The sequence below is a fragment of the Ochotona curzoniae genome, unplaced genomic scaffold, assembly GCF_017591425.1.
Source record: "Ochotona curzoniae isolate NIBS_2020 unplaced genomic scaffold, NIBS_Ocur_1.0 scaffold_4937, whole genome shotgun sequence".
In the NCBI taxonomy this organism is placed as follows: Eukaryota; Metazoa; Chordata; class Mammalia; order Lagomorpha; family Ochotonidae; genus Ochotona; species Ochotona curzoniae.
In genome coordinates, this window is record NW_024467126.1 from 407,799 (window position 1) to 429,903 (window position 22,105).

Consider the following 22,105-nt stretch of genomic DNA (forward strand, 5'->3'; position numbering starts at 1 on the left):
CCATACAATCCCACCCACCCTGCAGCAGACCCGCCGCCGCGGACGCAGTGGTGGGAGGAGCCTGGGCGCGGCCACGCCCCCTGCGTCCCTTGGGGCGCGCCCGCCGCGGGCACGCGCCGGCCCCTCCTGGGCGGCGGGAACGCGGAGGGACGGCTCTGGCGCCTGCGCCCTGCGCCCCGCGCGCCTCGGCTCGGCCGCCGCCCGCCCCCGCCCGCCGCGGGCGGGCCCTTTGTGCGCCTGCGCGCTCGCGCTCCCGCCCTCTCGGCTGCGCTCGGTTGAGTCAGTCAGTCTGTCGGAGTCGGTCCGCGGAGCAGGCGTCTGCGAGAGACTCCGGAGAGCCCAACTGTCCGATCGTTTTCTGCTTTCCCCCCTCCCTCTCTCCCGCCCCACATCTCTTCTTGATCCCTGTCCAGCCCTCGCTGTCGCAGCCATGGCAGAGTCGTCGGCGGCCACTCAGTCCCCGTCCGTCTCCTCGTCGTCCTCCGGGGCCGAGCCGTCCGCGCCCGGCGGTGGCGGGAGCCCGGGAGCCTGCCCCGCCCTGGGGGCGAAGAGCTGCGGCTCCTCCTGTGCGGGTGAGGCGCGCGGGGTGTCCCCGGCCTTGGGGGCCTCCTTGGGGGGAAGGAGGGCGAGCCGGGCCGGGGGCTGGTCGCGGGCATTGGGCAGCCTCGGGGAGGGCCGACCGCCCCGGACGGCCGAGGCTCGCGTCCCCCGGGGACGAGCGTTTGGGATAAGGGGGAGGGGAGCGCAAGGTCGTGCGGACGGTGTGAGGAAATAACGGGGTGTGAGGAAAGCAGGTTGGGGGCGGGGAGAGGCAGTGGGCTTCCACGCCGAGGCCGGGCAGGTGGGGAGACATGGCAGCTCGGGGAGGGTGCGAGGTAGAGCAGGATTTGCGCGACGCCGTGTTCGGAGAGTCCGAAGAACCCTCCCTGCCGACCCGGGGGGCTTTGGGGGGCCGGCGGCGGTGTGATTTTGCGAGGTTAGAGAGGACTGGGGCGGGAGGGTGGGAGAAATGATTCGTTAGGATTCTGGAGGAGATGGTGGCGAGCCGGTTGCATTGCGCGTTTGCAGACAGGTGTTGACCTACCCAGACACGCATGATAGTCTTTATAAAAACATGTATATATATAAATATTTTTCTTTGCCCGTGGGGAGGATGAGGAAGTTGAATGGCAGCCCTGTAGCTCGTGCCCGCGGCTTTTCGGCGAGGCTGTGCAGTGCGCGATGTTTTCCGAGGCTGCGAGGTGGTGGAGGGAGGCGTGATGAGAATAGATCTGGGGTCCAAGATGGATCCGGGGCTGCATCTGCAACACAGCCCGCTCCCGAGTGGCGCGGCGTGGGGTGGGGACACGCAGGCGCTCGCTCATATTCTAGAGGACATCCTAGCATCGTGCCAAGCCATCAGCGTGTTTGGATTTCATGTTTTCTGTGGACTATTGTTGCTGGCAGTGTAACAAAGGGGGGTTGACTAGAGAAAAGGGGGAGGGGGAGAGCTTGGAGACAAAGCAGGGGCTGGTGGAAGCCCCTTCTCCCGGCGCTGGGAGAGACGCACTGGGCCTCCCGGTTGCTGTTGTATGCGCATCAGCCTGCGGGTGGGGGCTGGCTGGCGGGCACCCTCGCGCAAGCGGGCATCTGCAGTGCAGATGCCCTGAACAGGTGGTGGTTCTTAAAAGGAGCGACCATCAGCGGGGAAGGACAAAAATTCTGCCTTCTATTCAGTTGCGTTGAAGGGTTTTTGAGAGGTTTTATCGGCTCCCTAAAATTGCTCCTTCTCAAAATCCGACTTCCCGGATCCTGGGCCGCAGATCCCTCTGGGGTTTCCCTAACAATGCCTTTCCACCTGCCTGAGACTTGAGGACGCGCCTTTGGGTTTTCCAGCGGGATTCTGGCCATTTCCCTAGCGACAGGCTGAGAGGATGCTCCTGCGGATGAAGGGATGAGGCAGCAAATTTGGAACCCATGTTGTCTTTTCAACCCCCAGCGCTTTCCTTCAAAATTTTGTGTTCTGGGCTAAGGTCCAGGCGAACAGCTTCCTTATAACTTGGCAACTTGTCTTTCTGGCTTTAAGCACTTGTCTGTCACTGCTCACTGGTTGGTTGGCTTGTGTGTGTGTGTGTGTGTGTGTGTGTGTGTGTGTGCGCGTGCAACCTTTGCTTTTTCTTGTTTTCCAATTTTTAAATTCAGATCTGAGTTTTAGGACTTGGCCATTTCTGCTTAAGATCAGACCAATCATGTTAAGGATTGGCTGATGATTCCAGTCCGCAGGCACTAAGATGTAGTTCGAAGGCTTCTAGCCAAATGGTAGGGTTCTTTCAGACTCAACCTTTTTGTTCCTTTAATGCAAAGCCAGAATCGATTCCCCTAGCAGATTCAGGAAATCCAAATATTTCACTCTGGCATGTACCTCCGTGCCCCCAGCGCCGAGCAGGCCCTGAGTGGGCAGTGCAGACGATGCAGCATGTCTCCGTGTGTTTCTGACGTCGTTTGCCTTGTCGCCCTTGGTTTTCTGTTATTGGCTTTGTCTGGTTCTTTGTTTTTCTCAGAGGAATGCTTTACATACTTATGACACGTGAAAGAGACGCTGGGAATGAATAGTTTCCTAAAACAACTACCTCCCTACTTATTTTTTAAAAAAGATTTATTTGTTTTTATTGCAAAGTCAGATATACACAGAGGAGGAGAGACAGAGAGGAAGTTCTTCCGTCCAGTGGTTCACTCCCCAGGTGTTGAGCCGATCAGAAGCCAGGAGCCAGGAACTTCCTCCAGGTCTCCCACGTGGGTACAGTGTCCTAAGGCTTTGGGCCGTCCTCAACTGCTTTCCCAGGCCACAAGCAGGGAGCTGGATGGGAAGTGGAGCTGCCGGGATTAGAACTGGCGCCCATATGGGATCCCAGCATATTCAAGGTGAGGACTTTAGCCGTTAGGCCACAATGCCGGGCCCCCAGTAGATTTTCTTAAGCTCTATCCACTACAAATATGTATTAATATTTTCTGGAAAACATACCATTTTTCCATTGGGGTGGGCCCAATGCCATCTTCCTGTGACAGGTGGCAACTTGGAGGAAAAGGTCTGTCCTCAGATACCGTGCATTTCCCACGGAGGCCTTGCTCTGACCCAAGGGCTCTTCGTCTCACCAAGTGTCTCAGGCTACTGTTCCATGCAGATGACGCTTATTTAAATTTAACTCGACTTCAAATGGATGCTCAGGTAAATCTACCTGGTTTATTTTTTAAAATCTACAAATGTTGCCGCGTACCTTGGGCTTCATAGTTCTCCCTCAAGTCCTTTGGTTGAGAAACTGCTCTTGGTTTTGGGGAGAGTGGCTCGTGGCTTGGTGTTAGGAAGAGGACAGTGTGTGTCTCAGCTGGCCTTCCTGGCAGGAATCCTGGAGATGAGGGTCCTGGTGACGCTTGGTGGCCCAGGTGCCAGTGCAGCAGGAGGGGAAGGGGGGGAGTGACCTGCTGGGTGCGCAGAGTTGTACCTTCGAAGGAGACCAGACTTTGTAAAAAATATAGCTGAATTTTTTAAATGTTCGAAGTTTTAAATTTTATATATATATTTTTAAGATTTATTTATTTGAATTGGAAAGGCGGATTTACAGAGAGAAAGAGAGAGAGAGCTCTGTCCGCTGGTTCGCTCATCCCAAGTGGTGGTAAGAGTCGGGACTTTGCCAGGTGTAAGGCTGGGGCCAGGAGCTGCCAAGTCTCCCCTGAAGGTTCAGGGGTCCACACTCTTGGGCGTCCTCCTCTGCTTTACCAGGCACATCAGCAGGGAGTTGGATCCGAAGTGGAGCACCCAGAACCCTCTAAGTGGTACCCACGTGGTATGTCAGCTTCACAGGCAGCGACTTGAGCAGCCGTGCCGCAGTGTTGGGTTCCTTCATCTTAATAATATAAAGAGGAACCGCACATTATCTGTGCGTTATCCCTGGGAGCATCAAGCCCTCGTGACTCCCACAGTGCCTAGCTCTCAGTCTCAGCTCTGTGTCTTGATCGTTGTGTGACCTTACAGGAGTCCTGAGCCCAGCCCTTAACTCTGAAATGGAGTTCATACCATCCATGTCTGATTCAATGAAAATCAGACGTGTAATATGTGAGCAAGGCTGCTCGCCCATAGCAAGTGCTGGGCAGGAGCAATGCTGAGCCTTGCAATCAGACACATTTGCTTCGAGTCCCTAAATGCTCAGTACCTCACGTTTGAGACATCCATTTGCAGGCTACAAGCTGTTTGCTCATAAATATGAACTAGCAGTTGAATTACAAAGAGGTGATAAATTTTCCTCATTAGTAACAGATGATTCTTAAAATTTTTCTGCTTCCCACAAGTAAGTTATCTCAGCTTTTTATCCCTCAGATTAATGTCACAAAGCTGCCACACCCTTCCCAAGTGAAGGAGGAAGTTGTGAGATGCTTACAGTAAGTAACTCACCGCATTCTCCCTGTGGGCACCTGGCTGCACCTCTTCTGATCCCGCTCCTGCTGGCGGCCTGGACGGAGCCGCGGAGAGCTCGGATGCCTGGGCCCTGCTGGCCACACAAGGCCTGGAAGATGCTCCTGCATGCTGGCTTCATCCTGAACCAGCCATATGGAACATTCTCTCTCACTCCCGCCTGTCCTTGTAACTCTTTCATACAAATGAATAAATCTTGAAAGGCCTGGGGGGGAGGCGGCATTTTCCAGAATGACTTGGCAGGGGATCATTGTGCTTAAATGTTTTCTGCAGAATTCTGACCATGAAAACTGAAATGGTTAAGCCATTTCTTGCAATGTTGGCATCCAATATCAGAGTGGCGGCTTTTCTGCCTCTGATCAGCTCCCGGCTAATGTGCTTGGTACAGCAGCAGAGGGTGAGTGAGCCCTGTGACCCCAGTGCTTGGGCCCTGCTATCTAGCTGGGAAAGCCACACGCAGTCCTGGTTCCTGGCTTCGGCCTGGCTCATGCCTCCTCCGTGCTTCAAGTCTAGCTTCCTACCACTGCGCCAGGGAGGCTCAAGATGGCACAAACCCTGGGCTTCCAGGCAGGGCTCCAGGCTTCCAGCTCCTCCCTGGCACAGCATTTGGGATGGGAACCAGCAAATGAGCCATCTCTCTCAGTCTCTCCCTTTCTGTCTTCCCTCACCAGATCACTGTGCCTTTCATGCAATTTTTTTTACAGATTGACTTATGATAACATTGTAAAATGCCTCAGCTTGGAAGCAAGGATGGTCATGTCAGTATGGCCTGTAAATACCTACTGACTTGGATTTTTTTTTTTAAGATTTTATTTTTGTGGGAAAGTCAGATGTATAGAGAGGAGGAAAGACAGAGAACAAAGTCTTCTGTCTGTTGATTCAATCCCCAAGCAGCTGCAAGGGTCGTAGCTGTGCCAATCCGAAGCCAGGAGCCAGGAGCCTCTTCTAGGTCTCCCATGCTGGTGTAGGATCCCAAGATTTCGGACCGTGCTCGACTGCTTTCCCAGGCCACAGGCAGGGAGCTGGATGGGAAGCGGGGCTGCCGGGAGTAGAACCGGCGTCCATGTGGGATCCTGGCATATGCTGCTAGGCTACCATGCTGAGTCCCCTGACTTAGAATCTTTTATTCCTCAAGATAGAAGGCTTTTGGGGGTTTGTTTTGTTGTTTTGGGTGCCCTCTTCTTTTAGAGGCAAATCAAATGCATAAGTAATTTAACCACTCTGATCAGATCAAACAGCCAGGCCACAGGTATTTAATAGGCGCACCTTCCCCCTAATTGGAGTTGCTTGTGAAGTTGCCACTCAGAGCATTGGTGTTCTTAGTATTTTAGAGATGTTCTGAAAACAGAATAACACCAGTATTGTTGCTTTTATTGAATTCTTCCCTGAGGAAATAACATTAGTCCTGTATGGAAGTCGCCTGGCTCACCCTCCGCCTGTTTTGCAAGCAGTTTTGTAATGAAGGAACTGGTGACGTGTCTCTGAAAGGAAAAAGAAAGGTTAAGCGTCCCAGGCTTGGTTGAGCCAACAGCTTGTTCTGTGGAAAGGCGCTTCTCTTGAGCTGCAACTCTAGAATCTGTTCTTCTCCTAATTTTAAGCATAATCACAAACACTCTAAATAATTTTGTAACAACTGATTATATGTGTTTGTTGTGTATTCCTATGGTTTGTGTTCAGCCATATGGTTAGTGAATTTAACCTCCTGGGGTATACAGACTTACAGAACAATGCCCATTTTATAGGGAAGGTTTTTGGTTTAAAATTATCAGCTCGATATTCTGTTCATATAAATAATTCAATCAGAAGTTGCCTCCCCCCCCCAAAAAAAAAACCAAACCTGACTTGCTGTTTATCCTGCTCATTCCCAACAGCTTTAATTCTGTAGTTATTTTGAGTCACCTGGTATGTCATGGCTGTCTTAAAATGTGAATGCTGAATACATTTACTCATAATCTGTATTGCTTGTGATTGCATCATTGGAGTCTTTTTTTAAGGCACATTACTCCGATATTGCTACTAATGGAACATCCCTGTAAGGATGGTCTGGTCTGCACTTCCGTCTTCCGTTATGGGGGAGGTAGTTGCCGCAGGTGCCTGTCCTGTGACACCTTTTGGTTTGTTTGCAAGAAGTACCCTTCTGTCTCCTGCAGTCAGCTGATTGATTGCTTCCTTGCGGCGTAGCATCATGACCCAGCCAGGAGATGACACGTGAGCTCTGTGACATCTGCCCCGTAGTCAGCTCGCTCCTCAGGATATGTGGGGGTGCTGAGCAACTCTTCCGTGAAGTTTGTATAATATAGAGCCCTCTTTGTCCTGTTCCTTGAAACATCTCAACAGTGAGCATTAGATTCATTTTACATATGAGATTTAAATATTTGACATTTATAATACCTTCACATTTATGTATTCCCTTCTGGATTAAGTTGTGCTCTCATATGAGCTTCATTCAACAACTGCTCAAGCGTGTGTTACGGCTCCTTGCTGGGTACAGCGCGAGGCAGGTGAATAAGCGCACTCCGTCCTTCAGCCGCCCGAGTGCTGGGGCGCACCGCTTTCTGTTCTTTGGTGAGCTGGTTACCTGGGCTCACGCAGATCAGGAGACGCACCTTGTGGACTCTCAGTTTGTGGATTGCTGTGGTGGGGAGATTGAACTCAGTCCAGAGCCGGCACCCCAATTCAGTTCTTTCAACTATGCATACCACTCCTTTCAAACCGAAAACAGCGTGGTAAAAGCGCTTCGGTCACCCCCTTGAATTCAGCAGTCAGCTTCATTTAAAACTCTGAATTTCAGGTTCTGTGTTTCCTAAGTCAGAGGCCTTTTTGCATAACTTCTACAGAAACTTTGCTTAGTCACTCTCTTGTATGCCCTATCAACAGCTTTGGCCGTGACTAGGCACTCCGTCCTCTTTGAAATACCTATTCCACTGGTTCTGTGTGACACATCACACACTCATTGGATGCATCCTCCTCCTCTCTCTCTAAGATTTATTTTTATCACAAAGTCAGATATACAGAGAGGAGGAGAAACAGAGAAAGATCTTCCCGTCCAATGATTCACTCCCAAGTGACCACAGCAGCCCGTGCTACACTGATCTGACGCCAGGAGCCTCTTCCAGGTCTCCCACACGGGTGCAGGGTCTCAAGGCTTTGGGCCGTCCTCGACTGCTTTCCCAGGCCACAAGCAGGGAGCTGAATGGGAAGTGGAGCTGCTGGGATTAGAACCGATGCACATATGGGATCCTAGCGCGCTCAAGGTGAGGACTCTAGGTGCTAGGCCATCGCTCTGGGCCCTCATCCTCCTTTCTTAGGTTTGCTTTGGTTTTGGTGATTGACATAATTCCTATAACATGAAATTGACTGTTTCTCTCTCTTTTTGAAAGAGTTGCGCAGAAGAAGGGAGAGGCAGAGATTTTCCATCTGCTGCTTCACTCCCCAGATGCTGCAGCGGCCAGGCCAGGGCAGACTGAAGCCTGGAGCCTAGAACTCCCTGCAGATCTCCCACATGGTGGCGGAGGCCCAAGCTCACGGCCCACCTGCTGCTTCCCCGGGTCATTAGCAGGTTGATGGATAACAACTGGAATAGCCAGAACTAGCGCCCGGTGGATGCCCGCATTGCAGGCAGTGGCTTAACTTGCTGCACCATAAAGCTGGTCCCCAGATGGACCGTTTGGAGGAGTCTAGGTTGCAGTCGGCACCATGCTCTCGTTCAGAAGATGCTCCCATCAGTAGATAGTCACGCCCCACGCCCTCTCAGGCTGCTGGCGAGCGTGCGTCTGGGTTCTGCCTATGGATTTCCTTTTTTTAAGCGATTTTTTTTTAATTGAAAATTCTTTTTTTTTTTTTTTTTTTTAGATTTATTTATTTGTATCACAAAGTCAGATATACAGAGAGGAGGAGAAACAGAGAGGAAGATCTTCCCGTCCAATGATTCACTCCACAAGTGACCGCAATGGCCGATGCTGTGCCGATCCAGAGCCAGGATCCAGGAACCTTCCAGGTCTCCTGCACAGGTGCAGGGTCCCAAAGCTTTGGGCTGTCCTCGACTGCTTTCCCAGGCCACAAGCAGGGAGCTGGATGGGAAGTGGAGCTGCCGGGATTAGAACTGGCGCCCATATGGGATCCTGGTGCATTCAAGGTGAGGATCTTAGCCGCTAGGACACGCCGGGCCCTTTATTGATACTTCTTTTTTACCTTCTAAACTTTTAAACCATAGAGTACCCAGAACTCGCCTCACAGGCCTTTTCTTTGTTGATCTCACGCCTAACGTGCAGTTTTGTGTTGGAAAACATCATCTATAAATTGATGATTTTTTGTTTTGTTTGTTTTAAATATTTATTTTATTTTTATTACAAAGTCAGATTTATAGAGAGGAGGGGAGACAGAGAGGAAAGTCCTCCATTCCCAAGTGACCGCAACGGCTGGTGCTGTGCCAGGCCCCTTTTTTTTTTTTCTTTAAGATTTTAATTTCAGGGTCCGGCGCCATGGCCTAACGGCTAAAGTCCTCACCTTGAACATACCGGGATCCTATATGGGTGCTGGTTCTAATCCCGGCAGCTCCACTTCCCATCCAGCTCCCTGCTTGTGGCCTGGGTAAACAGTCAAAGATGGCCCAAAGCTTTGGGACCCTGCACCTGTGCAGGAGACCTGGAAGAGGTTCCTGGTTCCCAGCTTCGGATCGGCACAGCACCAGCCGTTGCGCTCACTTGGAAAGTGAAATCACTGGACGGAAGATCTTCGTCTTTGTCTCTCCTCTGCTCTGTATATCTGACTTTGTAATGAAAATAAAATAAATCTTAAAAAAAAAGATTTTAATTTCATCTGAAAAGAGTCACAGAGAGCAAGAAAGAGATCCTCCATCTGCTGGTTCACTCCTTAGTCGACCTCAACGGCCGGAGCCGAGCCAATACAAAGCCAGGAGCCAGAAGCCTCTTCTGGGCCAGCATCTGTATGGGATGCTGATGCCACAGTCAGAAGCTTAGCCTACTCTGCTATGGCACTAGCCCCAATATAGTGATAAGTTTTAAATCTGTCTTCAACCTGCATGTCTAGAAGGCATCATAAGATAGGGTGACTGGGCCCAGCTCATAGCCTAGTAGCTGAAGTCCTCATCTTGCATGCACCAGGATCCAATGTGGGCTCCAGTTCATGTCCCTGCAGCACCACGTCCCATCCTGCTCCTGCTTGTGGCCTGGGAAAGCAGTGGAGGACCGCCCACAGCTTTGGACCCTGCACCCGTGTGGGAGACCTGGAAGAGGCTCCTGGCTTTGGATCAGTTCAGGTTTGGGGCTCACTTGGGGAGTGAACCAAAGGACAGATCTTCCTCTCTGTCTCTCCTCTCTGTATATCTGCAGTTCCTATAAAAATAAATAAATCTTTAAAAACAGCAGCAATGTGGAATCATGCTTGCCACCTCTCTCTCACACAGCCGTCAGCGAAAACTGTTGCTCCAGCCTCCATGATCGGCGCGGTCCGACGCATTGTCGCTTGCTCATGCCCTGGTCCAGGCTACTGCCCGAGCTCTCCCGGGTGACAGCATGTCCCCCTGCCCTCTCCTTGCCCTGTGCTCTACGCACTAGCTGCCATCAGCCTGTGATAACAATGGGGACCGTGCAGCTCCCCACTGAATGCTGGCAAGCTTGGGGCGCTCCTCACACTCTTATCTGTGGGCCTCTCCCCCTGCTTTCCCCGCCTCAGCCATTCTGGCCTTCTTGGCTAGCGCAGCAGAAATGCTTCTCACCTCAGAGTTCTGCTTGCTGCGGCCTCTGCTAGGGTCTCTCCTTTGCCAGGGATCTAATGTGTTTCTAGAATTCAGATGTTGAACCCCAAGGTCCTATAGTCTGAGAGGCGAGGGGCTCGTGAGAACCCTTACGGGGGCATTAGTGCGTCCCCTGCCAGGTGAGCGCGTCCCCTGCCAGGTGAGCAGGGCCCCTGTGACCCGGCGCCCTCACCAGCTGCTGAACGTTTCCAGGCAACCCCACGAGACTCTCGGGGTGAGAATTAAGTGTGCTGTTTGTAAGGCACTCGTGTGTGTTGTTCCAGCAGCTGAAGTGGACAAGAGGCCATTGTTCCATATAATTCACCCCTCATCTCTTACATCTGCATAATCTACCCCTCTTTTAGGATGATGGCTGACTTCCCTCTGTAAATCATTAAAAACAAAAAAGTGTAATTTAAAAGTCTCCCTTTCTTGAATGCCTGCAATTACCAGAGGCTAAAGCGGGGGGCCTGGAGCTCAGCTTCACACACCCCAGCTCTGGCCATTTCAGCCATTCAGGGAGTGAATCAGCACATGAAAGATTCTCTCTCTCTCTTTCTCTCCCTGTCTCTTCCTATAATTTTGACTTTCCAAGTCAAACAAATCTTAAAAAAAGGAAGAAATGTAATTAGTGTATCTTTTTTTAAAAAAAATTATTTATTTTTATTACAAAGTCAGATATACAGAGAAGATCTTCCCGTCCAATGATTCACTCCACAAGTGACCGCAATGGCCAGTGCTGTGCCAGTCCGAAGCCAGGAGTCAGGAACCTCCTCCAAGTCTCCACACAGGTTCAGGGTCCAAAGCTGTGGGCCGTCCTTGACTGCTTTCCCAGGCCACAAGCAGGGAGCTGGATGGGAAGTGGAGCTGCCGGGATTAGAACCTGCACCCATGTGGGATCACGGCACCTTCAAGGCGAGGACTTTAGCTGCTATGCCATGGTGCCGGGCCCCTACAGTGTGTCTTAATACTTATTTATTTGAAAGGTAGAGTGACAGAAGGAGAGAGACCAGTGTCTTCCAATGTATTCCCAGATGCTCCCAGCAGCCAGAGCTGGTGCAGCCAGCGCCAGGAGCCAGAGATTCCATCCAGGTCTTGCCTGTGGTGGCAGGCGCCCGAGTACCTGAGTCGTCCTCTGCTGCCTTCCCGGTGGTGCTGGCAGGAAGCTGGATGAGAAGCAGAGTAGCTGGGACTTGAACGGTCACTCCAAACCAGGACGCTGGTATTGAGGGTGGCAGGCAACTTAACCCACTATGCCACAAAACCAGCATCTAGTGCAATTTAAAGATTGGGGTATGAAAATACTTGTATTCAATTTCCTGCTTATAAAATCCGCATTGTTTCTTTATGTAAGACTTGCTAATTTTGTTTCTTTCCAGATAAAAGCTGCCCTTCTGTGTAGACTGTGTATATTAGCTGCAGGTGCATGGTACAAAGCAAGCCGTCAACCTGGCTTCATTGTGGTAATGAGCTGGCATCTTGGCAATGAGCGCCATTTTGACTTACTTTAGGAGGAACTACTGCTCTGAGAAGCATTTCTGTAGCAGGACTAATGTCAGGTTGTCACTCAGTCTTGTTTTGAATAACAAGCTACATTGAACAATCTGTTACAGTTACATGTGACATTGATGAAGCTGCCCTGCTGAGTTCTGCTCCATGCTGGCCATGGGACTGTGATGGATGCAGAGTTACAGGGCAGCGGAAGACAGTCCCTGACCCTAACACGCTCCCTGCCTGCACTCCTGTGACAGGGTTCCCAGTCACACAGGGTGCATGGCGGGGGAGAAGCACTACTCTGGACCAACCTCGCTAGAGTTGCCTCAGTCGGGGACCAGGGGGCAGGACAATGAGCAGTCACCTTGCTAATGGGGACCCTTGATAAGATCCATTCCAGTGACATTGTCCCCAGAATCCAGCCCTCCAGTCTAACTACAAGAAAAGCAGACCTGCTCAGGGACATCCTCCGAGGCCCCAGGGCCATCGAGGCCTGAAGTCCAGAGCTGTCAGTTCCCGCCAGCCGCGTGGTGGAGATGTGATGATGAGCTGTGATATGATGTCCTGAAAGGAATCTTGGGACAGGAAGAACGGACATTAGGGAACATGAATGAAATCAGAATAAAATAAGGGGTTCAGTTAGTGTGTTGGTATTAGCTCATTGGTGGTGGCAGCTGTTCTTTACTGATGTCACCTGTTCAGGAGTGGGAAGCCGAGTGCGCCAACACTGTTCTCAGGCTTGGCACCTCCGCTGGCTTTCTTGTTATCGGAAAATAGGTTTGTTTGTTTGTTTGTTTGTTTTTAATCTTTGTAATGCAATGGAAATTATGTGCTTTCACCACATAATTCTGTGATGCGTGTAGTCCAGCCAGCACTGGAAAGTGAGAAAAAGCGTCTTCTGCCATGCAGTTTGGGAAGGGGGTCGCTTGCCTCTCTTTGAAGCTGTGTTGAGAACTGGGCAGTTCATTAGCTTGGGTTAGCTTCTCTGCGTTGCCATGGAGACTTGCAGTAATGGGGTTGGTGTGTGATGCCACCCATAGCCCCTGTGATGCCAGCATCCTGAGTAGAAGTGCTGCTTGCAGTCCCCGCTGCTCCACTTGACATGCTGCCCCGTGGGAGTCCCTGGATCCTGGCCTCAGCAGCCTAGCTGTGACTGTGGAAGCACCTGGGGATCTAATCAGTGGCTGGAAGATCTCACTGTCTCTCCGTTTCTCTTTGTAGCTCTGACTTTCAAATAAGTAATCTCTTTGAAAAAAGAAATGATTCCGTGAGGGCAGGCGGGCATCGGGCCTAGCAGTTCAGATGTGGCTTGAGATGCCCACCTCCCAAAGGGGAGATCCAGCGTTCAAGGGTCAGCTCTGCTTCTGGCCAACGTGCCACGTGGGAGGCAGCCGAAGATGGCTCAGTGGTTGGGTGTCTACCTCCCACTCGGGAGACCTGAAAAAATTTCCCGTGGCCAGCATTTGGGGAGTGAACCAGTGTCTGGGAACTCACTCCTGTCTGCCTCTCAAGTAAGTAAAGATGAATAATTTTTAAAATCCAGTGGTGTGATGACTCAGAATATTTATACCCAGCTGGTTTTATTGAAAAACCTGCTAGAGATCTTATCACAGGTAGCCTTTTCCTCCTCTAAGGTAATGAATTCTTTCCACTTTAGAGGAAGTATGTGATTGCAATTATATGGGATAAATGTGCATAGTCGCAGATTTGTAGGTGACATAACAACAGTTACGTCACTGGGAGGAAGCAGGCGACGGCTCGGGTCCTTGCCTACCCCCACTGTGGCAGATCCTGGGTAAAGCCCAGTGGCTCTGGCCTGACCCAGCCTCATCCATTGTAGGTATTTGGGGAATGAAATGGCATTTGGAAGATCTCTGCCTTTTAAAATAAAAAAGAAAATAATAAAATTGTAGAGGAAAAAATTTGGAGGAGCAAAAATAAAAAGAAAATTTTAAGCACTATTGCCACCTGATCAACTTTTTGTGTGTTTCAAAGTTTCTATATTTATTTATTTGAATGTCACAGTTACCTAGACACACACAGAGAGCTCCTTTGTCCGCTGGTTTGCCCTCCAAATGACTGCTACGACTGAGGTTGTGCCAGGTAGAAGCCAGAAGTCTGGAACTTTCTCCGGATCTCCCAGAAGAACCAAGCACCCCAGGTCATCTTCCATCAGCCATTTTTGGGGTATATGCTTTCACTGTGGGATAAAAGATAAGCCCTCTTTGGGAGAGTTAAGCAGATGACATGAGAAGCTTTTTAGGATCATCTCTGTTTGAAAGCCAGAGTGACAGAAACGCACTCAGGCTGAGAGGGAGCGCTCCTGGGGCCTGCGGGCTCGGTCCCCGGATGCCCAGAGCGGCGAGGGCTGGCCAGGCAGAAGGCAGGGGCAGGGACTGCGCCCAAGCCTCCAGACGGCCTGAGCCCGCACCTGCTGCGTCCCAGGGTGTTCGTCAGCACTTGCTGGCGGGAAGCTGAACTGGAAGCAGGCTATCTGGGACTTGATCCCGCATGCCACGCAATGGCTGAATGCACTGTTCCACACTGCCTGTCCTAAAGAGAAAAAAATTTTAAATCTCATGATCCCTCGACCTAGAGACTGTGTCATGATCCCCCTTTTTATTTGTATGTAAACATATGTTTTTTTTGCCATGCGATCATATTATTTAAATTACTTTTTACATTTTGATTTCATAAACTATGAACACCTGCTAATATCAACACATTCTCACCTGTTTCACAGTTTTTAATGGTTGGTATCCCATTGTATATCTACAACAGAACTTAGCTGTCACACCAGGTTTCCTTTTTAGAAAACACTTTAAAAAAAAGAGGATTTAAAAGCAAATTTAAAGAGAAAAGGAGAGACAGGAAGATCTTCCATTCCCTGGTTCACTCCCCAAATGGCCGCTGTAGCTGGAATCAGGAGCCAGGAGCCACCTTATGCTGCTTTCCTAGGCCATTAACAGGGAGTTGGATCGGAAGTGATACAAGCCGGGACACAGCATCCATATAGGATGCCCATGCCATAGGCACGCAAGTAGAGGATTGGCCTGCTCTGCCACCACCACTGGCCCCTTTGTAAATCTTCTTCGGTTCTTCCTGGGTCAATTCATTTTGTTTTGTCATAATGGCAGTCCCAGACAACTTTCAGAATTGAAAGTTAATAATGCTGGCCCCCCGTGTGGGATACCCGGAAGAAGTTCCCGGATCCTGACTTCAGATCGGCATAGCATCGGCTGTTGCACTCACTTGGGGAGTGAATCATCAGACGGAACATCTTCCTCTCTGTCTCTCCTCCTCTCTGTATCTCTGACTTTCCAATAAATAAATAAATCTTAAAAAAAAAAATACAAAGCATCATATGTTTAAAAAAAAATGCTGGCCCAGCACGGTAGCCTAGTGGCTGAAGTCCTCACCCTGCATGTGACAGGATCCCACTGGGGTGCCGATTCTGATCTCAGCAGCTCCACTTCCCATCCAGCTCCCTGCTTGTGGCCTGGGAAAGCAGTGGAGGGATGGCCCAAAGCTTTGGGACCCTGCACCCGTGTGGGAGACCGGGAGGAGGCTCCTGACTCCTGGCTCTAGATCAGCACAGTACCGGCCATTGTGGCCATTTAGGGGATGAATCAGTGGATGGAAGATCTTTGTCTCTCCTTCTCTCTGTATATCTGACTTTCCGATAAAAATAAATATGCCTCCTGTAGGAGAGTGCCTGAGTTGGAGTCCTGGTTCTGGTCTTGAGTTCAGCTTCCTGCTCCCAGTGCACCTGTAGGCAGTAGTGCTCAGGTTGGGCTCCTGGCACCACCAGAGCACCTGAATTGAGTTCCCAGCACCCATCTGTGGCCTGGCCCAGACCCCACTCTTGGGGGGCACTTGGGAAATGAACCACTGTTTCCTTCCCTTGGGGCCCATTCGTCAGCTGAGTTCCTGCTCTGCCCTGCTGTGGCCTTACCCCTTCCCCGCGTCCTCACTACACCAAGGTTAGAATCTCATCATTCTGGGGTTCCATTCCCTGCGGCATAAGTAGAGGGTGCAAATACCAGGTGGTTTTGTAAGTTAAGGACCTGCAACTTTGTCACAAGCCATTCCCTGTTATCTCTGTCCTGCATCGGAGCTATGCATGCAGAATTGGGTGTTGAAATTTTCCAGTGGAAGCGGATGTTAGGCGGAGCTGCCGCAGCAGACACAGCTGGCAAGGTCATCAGATCGTTTCTGTGTTAGCCTTACTTGCAGCATTGGGCTTTGCAGGTTTGTTGAGATTTAAACTCCTGCTTTGGCAGAGAATGAGTGCTGATGTGACATGAGTGTGGAAATAAACATATCTGGAAAGTTTAAAGGGCTAGGTAAACGTGCTTCCTTACAAAATAACTGTTTGATTTCTAGGAGTAAATGTGAAGTCTTAAGGTAATTTTTAACCGTGAGTTTTAAAATTCTGATCTTGAGTTGGTTTCTGCCTCCAAGCCACCAGATCCTACCTTTGTGTTCACGTGCTGTTTGTTGCTGCTGATTGGTCCTCAGGTGGCTCTGTGGCCCACGCCAGAACATTCTTCTTGTGTTAGGTCTGTTCCTATTATTTGTGAAAACATTTTTATAGTAGTAAAAAAAGAAGAGCTAACCTATAAATATCATATTTAGGGATGTTATGGAAGGCTTTGTTTTCCATGTGCCTGTTTTCACTCAGTTTCTGCCATTCTTTATTGAAGAGGCCATTCCTGTTCTTGGTTTTTTCGAAAGGTCAGAGATTATGTAAAAAGTCAATCTTCCTCCCACCCCGGGCGTCATAGTTATCTCCTAATGCCTTCTGTTGCCTTTTCATAGAGTAATTGAATGCACTTTTGTTGTTAAATTTTTAAAAATTATTTATTTGAAAGGCAGCGTTACAGTGAGGGAGAGCATTCCAAAGCCAGGAGCCCGGAGTTTCTTTCAGGTCTCGCACGTGGCACAGGAATCCAAGTACCTTGGCCGGCCATCCTCCACTGCTTTCCCAGGCACATTAGCAGGGAGCTGGATCAGAAGTGGAGTAGCCTGGACTTGAACCAGTGTCCCCACAGGATGCCAGTGTTGCAGATGCCAGCTTTGCCCACTATTTTACAACACTAGCCTCCAACCACGTCTTTGTATATGTATGCAAATTTGTATATAGAATAAATTCCTAGAAACATAGTTGCTGAATTAAGGATCCCATGGGTATGGCAGTCAGAGGGAAAGAATTTATGTATTTAAAATTTTGCCATGTGGCCAAGTCAGAGGAAGGTCATCTTAGAAGATGGAAGCGTTTTCATGTCCTGCCTGGACTGTGGCTTTTTTTTTTCTTTTAATATTCAAGATGAGTGTGAGATTTTGCCAGTTAGATGTGTTCAAATGCTGCTCTTGGTGACTCGCCCCGGGACGCAGTGGGAAGTGGCCCAGAGCAGGTGAGGGCTTCCCTGCAAATGTCACTTTTCCTTTCCCACACAGTGGAGCCGAAAAGCACCATCCATTCTCAGACTCGTGCTGGTTACCAAATGCTGAGGTTCCTCCTTTTTTTGTTTTTTACTTTGAAGGTGAGAATATTTGACTTTCTAAAAAATTGAGTTGTCTTTTAGAAGTGGATTTTGAAAATGAAGTAGTTTTGTTGCCCAAAAATGAAATTTTGAAAAAAGGGAAAAGGTGAGTGAAACAATTCATAACAAAGGTTTTGGGTTTTTCTAGTTGTTTAACCCAGGAAGCGTATAATACTTAGCTCCACCATCCCCCACCGCCCCCCGAGTTCAGTTGACCTTTCTTGTGTGAGGTTGTCACATCATGCTGTATATTTTCTTTCAGATTCCTTTGTTTCTTCCTCTTCCTCTCAGCCTGTATCTCTATTTTCGACCTCACAAGGCAAGTCTGTAACTTTTTTTTGCACACTAATAAAAGACAAATGTTGAGAAAGAGGCTGTAACTGGGGAAGCGAGCTAGGGGGCTTCTGCTGCCCACTCCCTCAAGTCCCTTCAGATGGAGCTAATTGCACGCAGTCCTTTCTGTGGAGCAGTTCCCAACACATTTTCCGGAAAGAGTAATGAAATAGGATGAAGAAGTGTGCTTCCACCGCCAAACTACCAACCTGCCCGAGAGCATTTTCACGGGAACTTCTGAGGCGGTCCCGAAGAGCCAGCTAGTTCCAGGCTGCCGCGAAGCACTGAGCGAGAGCCAGACTTTATACGAGCGAGGTTTCTTGTCCTGGACATTAAGCTGTGGCTTTGTTACATGTCAAGCACCATTTCATCTGCGCTATTTTAGTAAACCTCAAAAGCAGAAAGGTGGAAAACGCTTATTTAAAAATAAGAAAAGAGGATCCAGCGCGGTGACCTAGTGGCTAAAGTCCTCGCCTTGAACGCGCCGGGATCCCATGTGGGCGCCGGTTCTAATCCCAACAGCCCCACTTCCCATCCAGCTCCCTGCTTGTGGCCTGGGAAAGCAGTCAAGGACGGCCCAAAGCTTAGGGACCCTGCAGCTGTGTGGGAGACTTGGAGAAAGTTCCTGGCTCCTGGCTTCGGATCAGCTCAGCACTGGCCGTTGTGCTCATTTGGGGAGTGAATCATTGGACAGAAGATCTTCCTCTCTGTCTCTCCTCCTTTCTGTGTATGACTTTGACATAAAATAAATCTTTTTTAAAAAGTAAATAAAATAAAAATAGGAAAAGTAGCTTATATCACTGGCCAGGTCTGAGAGTTCCCCAGCAGCCTACTGCAGCAGTGGGCTCGCCCCTGCAGTCTGGGTGCTGGCTTGTTGGAAAGACCGTGTTTACTCTTAGAAGAATGAACCCTAATAGGATCAAAGCAATGTCCTTGCAGTTGGTTCATTCATGCCAGCAACTGTAGGATGTCCCCCAATTTCTTCACAAGATGCTTTGTATGAATTTGGATATCCTGTGATCTAATCATGACCTTTGAAAGTAACGCTTGTTAAAAGAAATTTTGAATGTTACAAAGTAATTCCAACATCTAAAATAGCTCATTTTTTCACATTTGAAATCTCATTAGATAAACATTCTGCTCTGGAAAAAAATATATTTTGAAAGATTAATTTATTATTAATATTTTTAATGTGAAAGGCAGATACACAGAGAGAAGGAGCTGGTTCACTCCCCAAGTAGCCACAACAGCTGGAGCTAAACTGATCCAGACCAGGAGCGTGGAGCTTCTTCCAGGCTCCCACGTGGGTGCAGGGTCCCAAGGACTTCAGCTGTCCTCCACTGGTCTTCCAGGCCACAGGATGCCAGCACTGCAAGGTGGAGGATTAGCCTGTTGAGCCACTAGGTCAGGTCATTCTATTTCCTCTATTGTTAAAGTATTTCATATTTAAAAAAATAAAATAAATTCTCATTTCAAGTCAGGACATGCAGAAAGGGGAATTGAATGTATGAAATTAGAAAGATGACTCAGCACTTTGCAGATCCTTTTAGCCCCTGTGCAGCTACATGTAAACATAGGAGTGGAGGTTAACAGAAAGCACTTCCCTTATGAAGCCATTGTTTTGGCAGGCTGTTAGCATTTGTAAAAAGGGACACATTTGCCGATCTTTTTGCTTGCAGTGCAGACTTAGAAGAGTGTCCCTGTAGAGGTGGTTTTTAAAAGTTATATTCCTGAAATGGCTCCAGTGCAGCTCTATTAGTCGTGTGTTCTGCTGCAAAGAAACAAAACAAAGCAGAAAACTACACAGAGGAGTGCCCAGTGGGGCTCTCGCTCCTCGGCGGGTCTGGAGGCCCTTGTGTTCGGTCGTTAGAGACTCAGCACATGGGCAGGTGTATCGTGGGCTAGCCAAGGTGGGCAGCCTCTTAATCTCCCGTCATGAACAATAAGGGGGGAAGAGGCTGGCGGGGTGCGCTGAGCACACCCTGGGGCCGCCCCGGCACTCAGCCCAGGCCATCGCTGCCGTGCTGCTCTGTCAGCCAACCTTGAGGAAGCTACACCTTTCTCCAAATGCTCAGATGTAGTAAGTGGTAAGTACTAGTTAAGTAGGATTTTTTAAATTTAAGAGAGGCAGATAACCAAAAATGTCATGAATTTAAACTCAGAAAAAGGCAATTTAATTTGTTTTTTCAGTTACAATTTAGCACTAAGTTGTACAGCTCTAATAAAGCTACCTAACCCTAGGGAGATTGTTTTTGTGATATAGGAAATAGATTTGTAATTAGAATGTCAATAGCATAACCAGTTCCTTCTCTAAGTTGCACTCCTTAATCTTCTGATTAAGGATTTATTTTCCCATAAAGCAGAGTTAAATTTCAGCCCACTCTGTGAGAGTTTCAAAGAAGGGAAATAAACTTTAATGATTTCTTTTTTCTCTACCTTATGAAAGAGTTGAGCTCTGCGGCAGAGTTGGGCACGTGGGGTGTGGCCACCTATTCCAGAGCTTTCTCTGTGCTCGGTCCTTGCTGTGATCATCTCACTGACAGGGAGGAGTTCTCTGGCTAGTTGAGGAAACCGGGATTTCCGCAGTGAGGCAGCCCGCTCACTGTCATGCGGTGAAGGACAGGCAGACTGAGGCCTGCGCGGCCCTGAGAGAGGCAGTGGAGTGGGCAGCTGCGGGAAGCGCAGACTTGCAGAGATGTCATTTTGACGTTAGAGCAGATGCTTTAACTGCATCGTTGCTGTTCGTGATACAGTTCAGCATCATCTGCCAGAATGTTCCCTCCACCAACACACAACCTAGTTTTGAAACCTTTCATGAGAGTAGAGGCTGGAAAACTTTCTTTAGAAACGTTTTAAGAAGCCTAAGATTGGTCCGAGACGCCATGCAGCGTGCAGGGTTGGAAGCACACTGCGTTAACCGGTGCTGCTGTTCAGTTGGGCTGCTCTGGGCACCTGGAATAGGAAGTTAGAACATGAAAGTTTGGGGCAAGCATTGAGGAAATAATTTGCCAGTTACAGCCTTTTTAAAACAAAGAAAAGAAAAAACAAAAACATTTTTCTTTGTACAAAAGAGATTTTTTTGTTGAGGGCCTAGCTTGGCTGCGAAGTGTCTGCTGGCTGGCTGCTTCCCGTTTTGATGCTGTGGCTGTTCTGCACGGTAGTTTGTGTCTTTTTTTTGTTTTGTTTTGTGACTGTAAGAAAATTCAAGTGTAGGAGAACCTATACCTGAATATGTCAAGCCGCCCTCATGTGACAATGCAGTGTCTGTATTTGGCGAAGTAACTTCATGACTACTACAAGCTGGCATCCTTTCTTCACCGACGTGTGTAGTTTTTCACTATCACCAAGCACTCTCTTAATTTAAATTAACATGCCACTTGGGACACCCCGTCCTGTAATACGTGGGTCTCGGCTTGGGCTCTGCTGCCACTTCCTGCCAGTATGTGCCCGGGGAGGTGGCAGCAGATGACGGCTCAGCTGGCTCGTTTCTTCCCCATGTGGAAGACCCCGATGGAGTGCCAGGCTCCCGGCTTTGGCCCAGCCCAGCCCTGCTACCATCGGCGTTTGGAGGCTGGACAAACTATTGGCAAATTTCCGTCTGTCTGTCTCTCTGTCTCCCCTGCCACCACTTGTTCCGTCTGTCACTCTGCCTTTGAAATTGAAGAATTACATATAAATTTCTGATTTTGTTTTTGTGCTAAAGCAAACCATCTTTGAAATTTCATATTCTGTTACCTTTTTCAACTCCCTTCATATATGAAGAATTATTTTTCAATTCAAGTGTATTACCTTCTGTGCACAGAAAATTTACTTAGAAGTTGTTTTTTTTTTTTTTTCATTTCCTTGCTTTTAATTCTTCTTGCTCTCTGCAAGATAAAATGTGCTAGGTACAGAAGAGAGAAAATTCTTGCTTAGTTCCCATGCCAGATTTTCTATTCAAATGAAACATTTGGCTTTTTAACAGCCAAATTTGATAAAGTTCAGAAGTTGCATCACCCACAATTTTAAAATAGATTAAAGCCCCTTAAATTCTTTTATTTGCGAGTGGTAGGAGGGAAAGTGTTTAAAACTCTGAGGATTTTTCTTTTTTTAAAGATTTATTTACTTTTATTGGAAAGTCATATTTACAGAAAGAAGAGACAGAGAGGAAAGATCTTTCTGTTGATTCACAACCAAATGGCTGCAATGGCCAGAGCTGCATGGATCCAAAACCAGGAACCGGGACCCTTTTGCAGGTCTCCCACACGGGTGCAGGGTCCCAAGGTTTTGGACCGTCCCTGACTGCTTTTGCAGGCCACAGGCAGGGAGCTGGAAGGGAAGTGGAGCAGCTGGGATTAGAACCATTGCCCATGTGGATCTTGATGTATGCAAAGCAAGGACTTCAGCCACTAGGCTACTGCTCCAAGCCCAAACCCTGAGGATTTTTAAAGATGTGTTTACTTATTTTAAAGTTAAAGAGAGAGAGAGAGATCTTCCATCCACTGATTGGTTCCCCAGGTAGCTGTGATGGCCACCACTGGGCCAGGCCAG

At 48.8% G+C, this 22,105-nt stretch overlaps 1 protein-coding gene across 2 annotated transcripts in view; it reads left to right on the top strand.

Moving 5' to 3' along the window:
* Positions 1-230: 230 nt before the first annotated feature.
* Positions 231-22,105, top strand: part of RTN3 (reticulon 3) — a 54,915-nt gene continuing 33,040 nt past the window's right edge. The window contains exons 1-2 of one of the 2 annotated variants that reach the window (XM_040971110.1): positions 276-572; positions 17,505-17,561. In XM_040971110.1, coding sequence (XP_040827044.1) covers positions 431-572; positions 17,505-17,561 — 199 coding nt within the window. In that variant the 5' untranslated portion in view covers positions 276-430. Of the gene's footprint in view, positions 573-17,504; positions 17,562-22,105 lie in introns of both variants that reach the window. The other variant, XM_040971111.1, reaches the window with a different exon arrangement.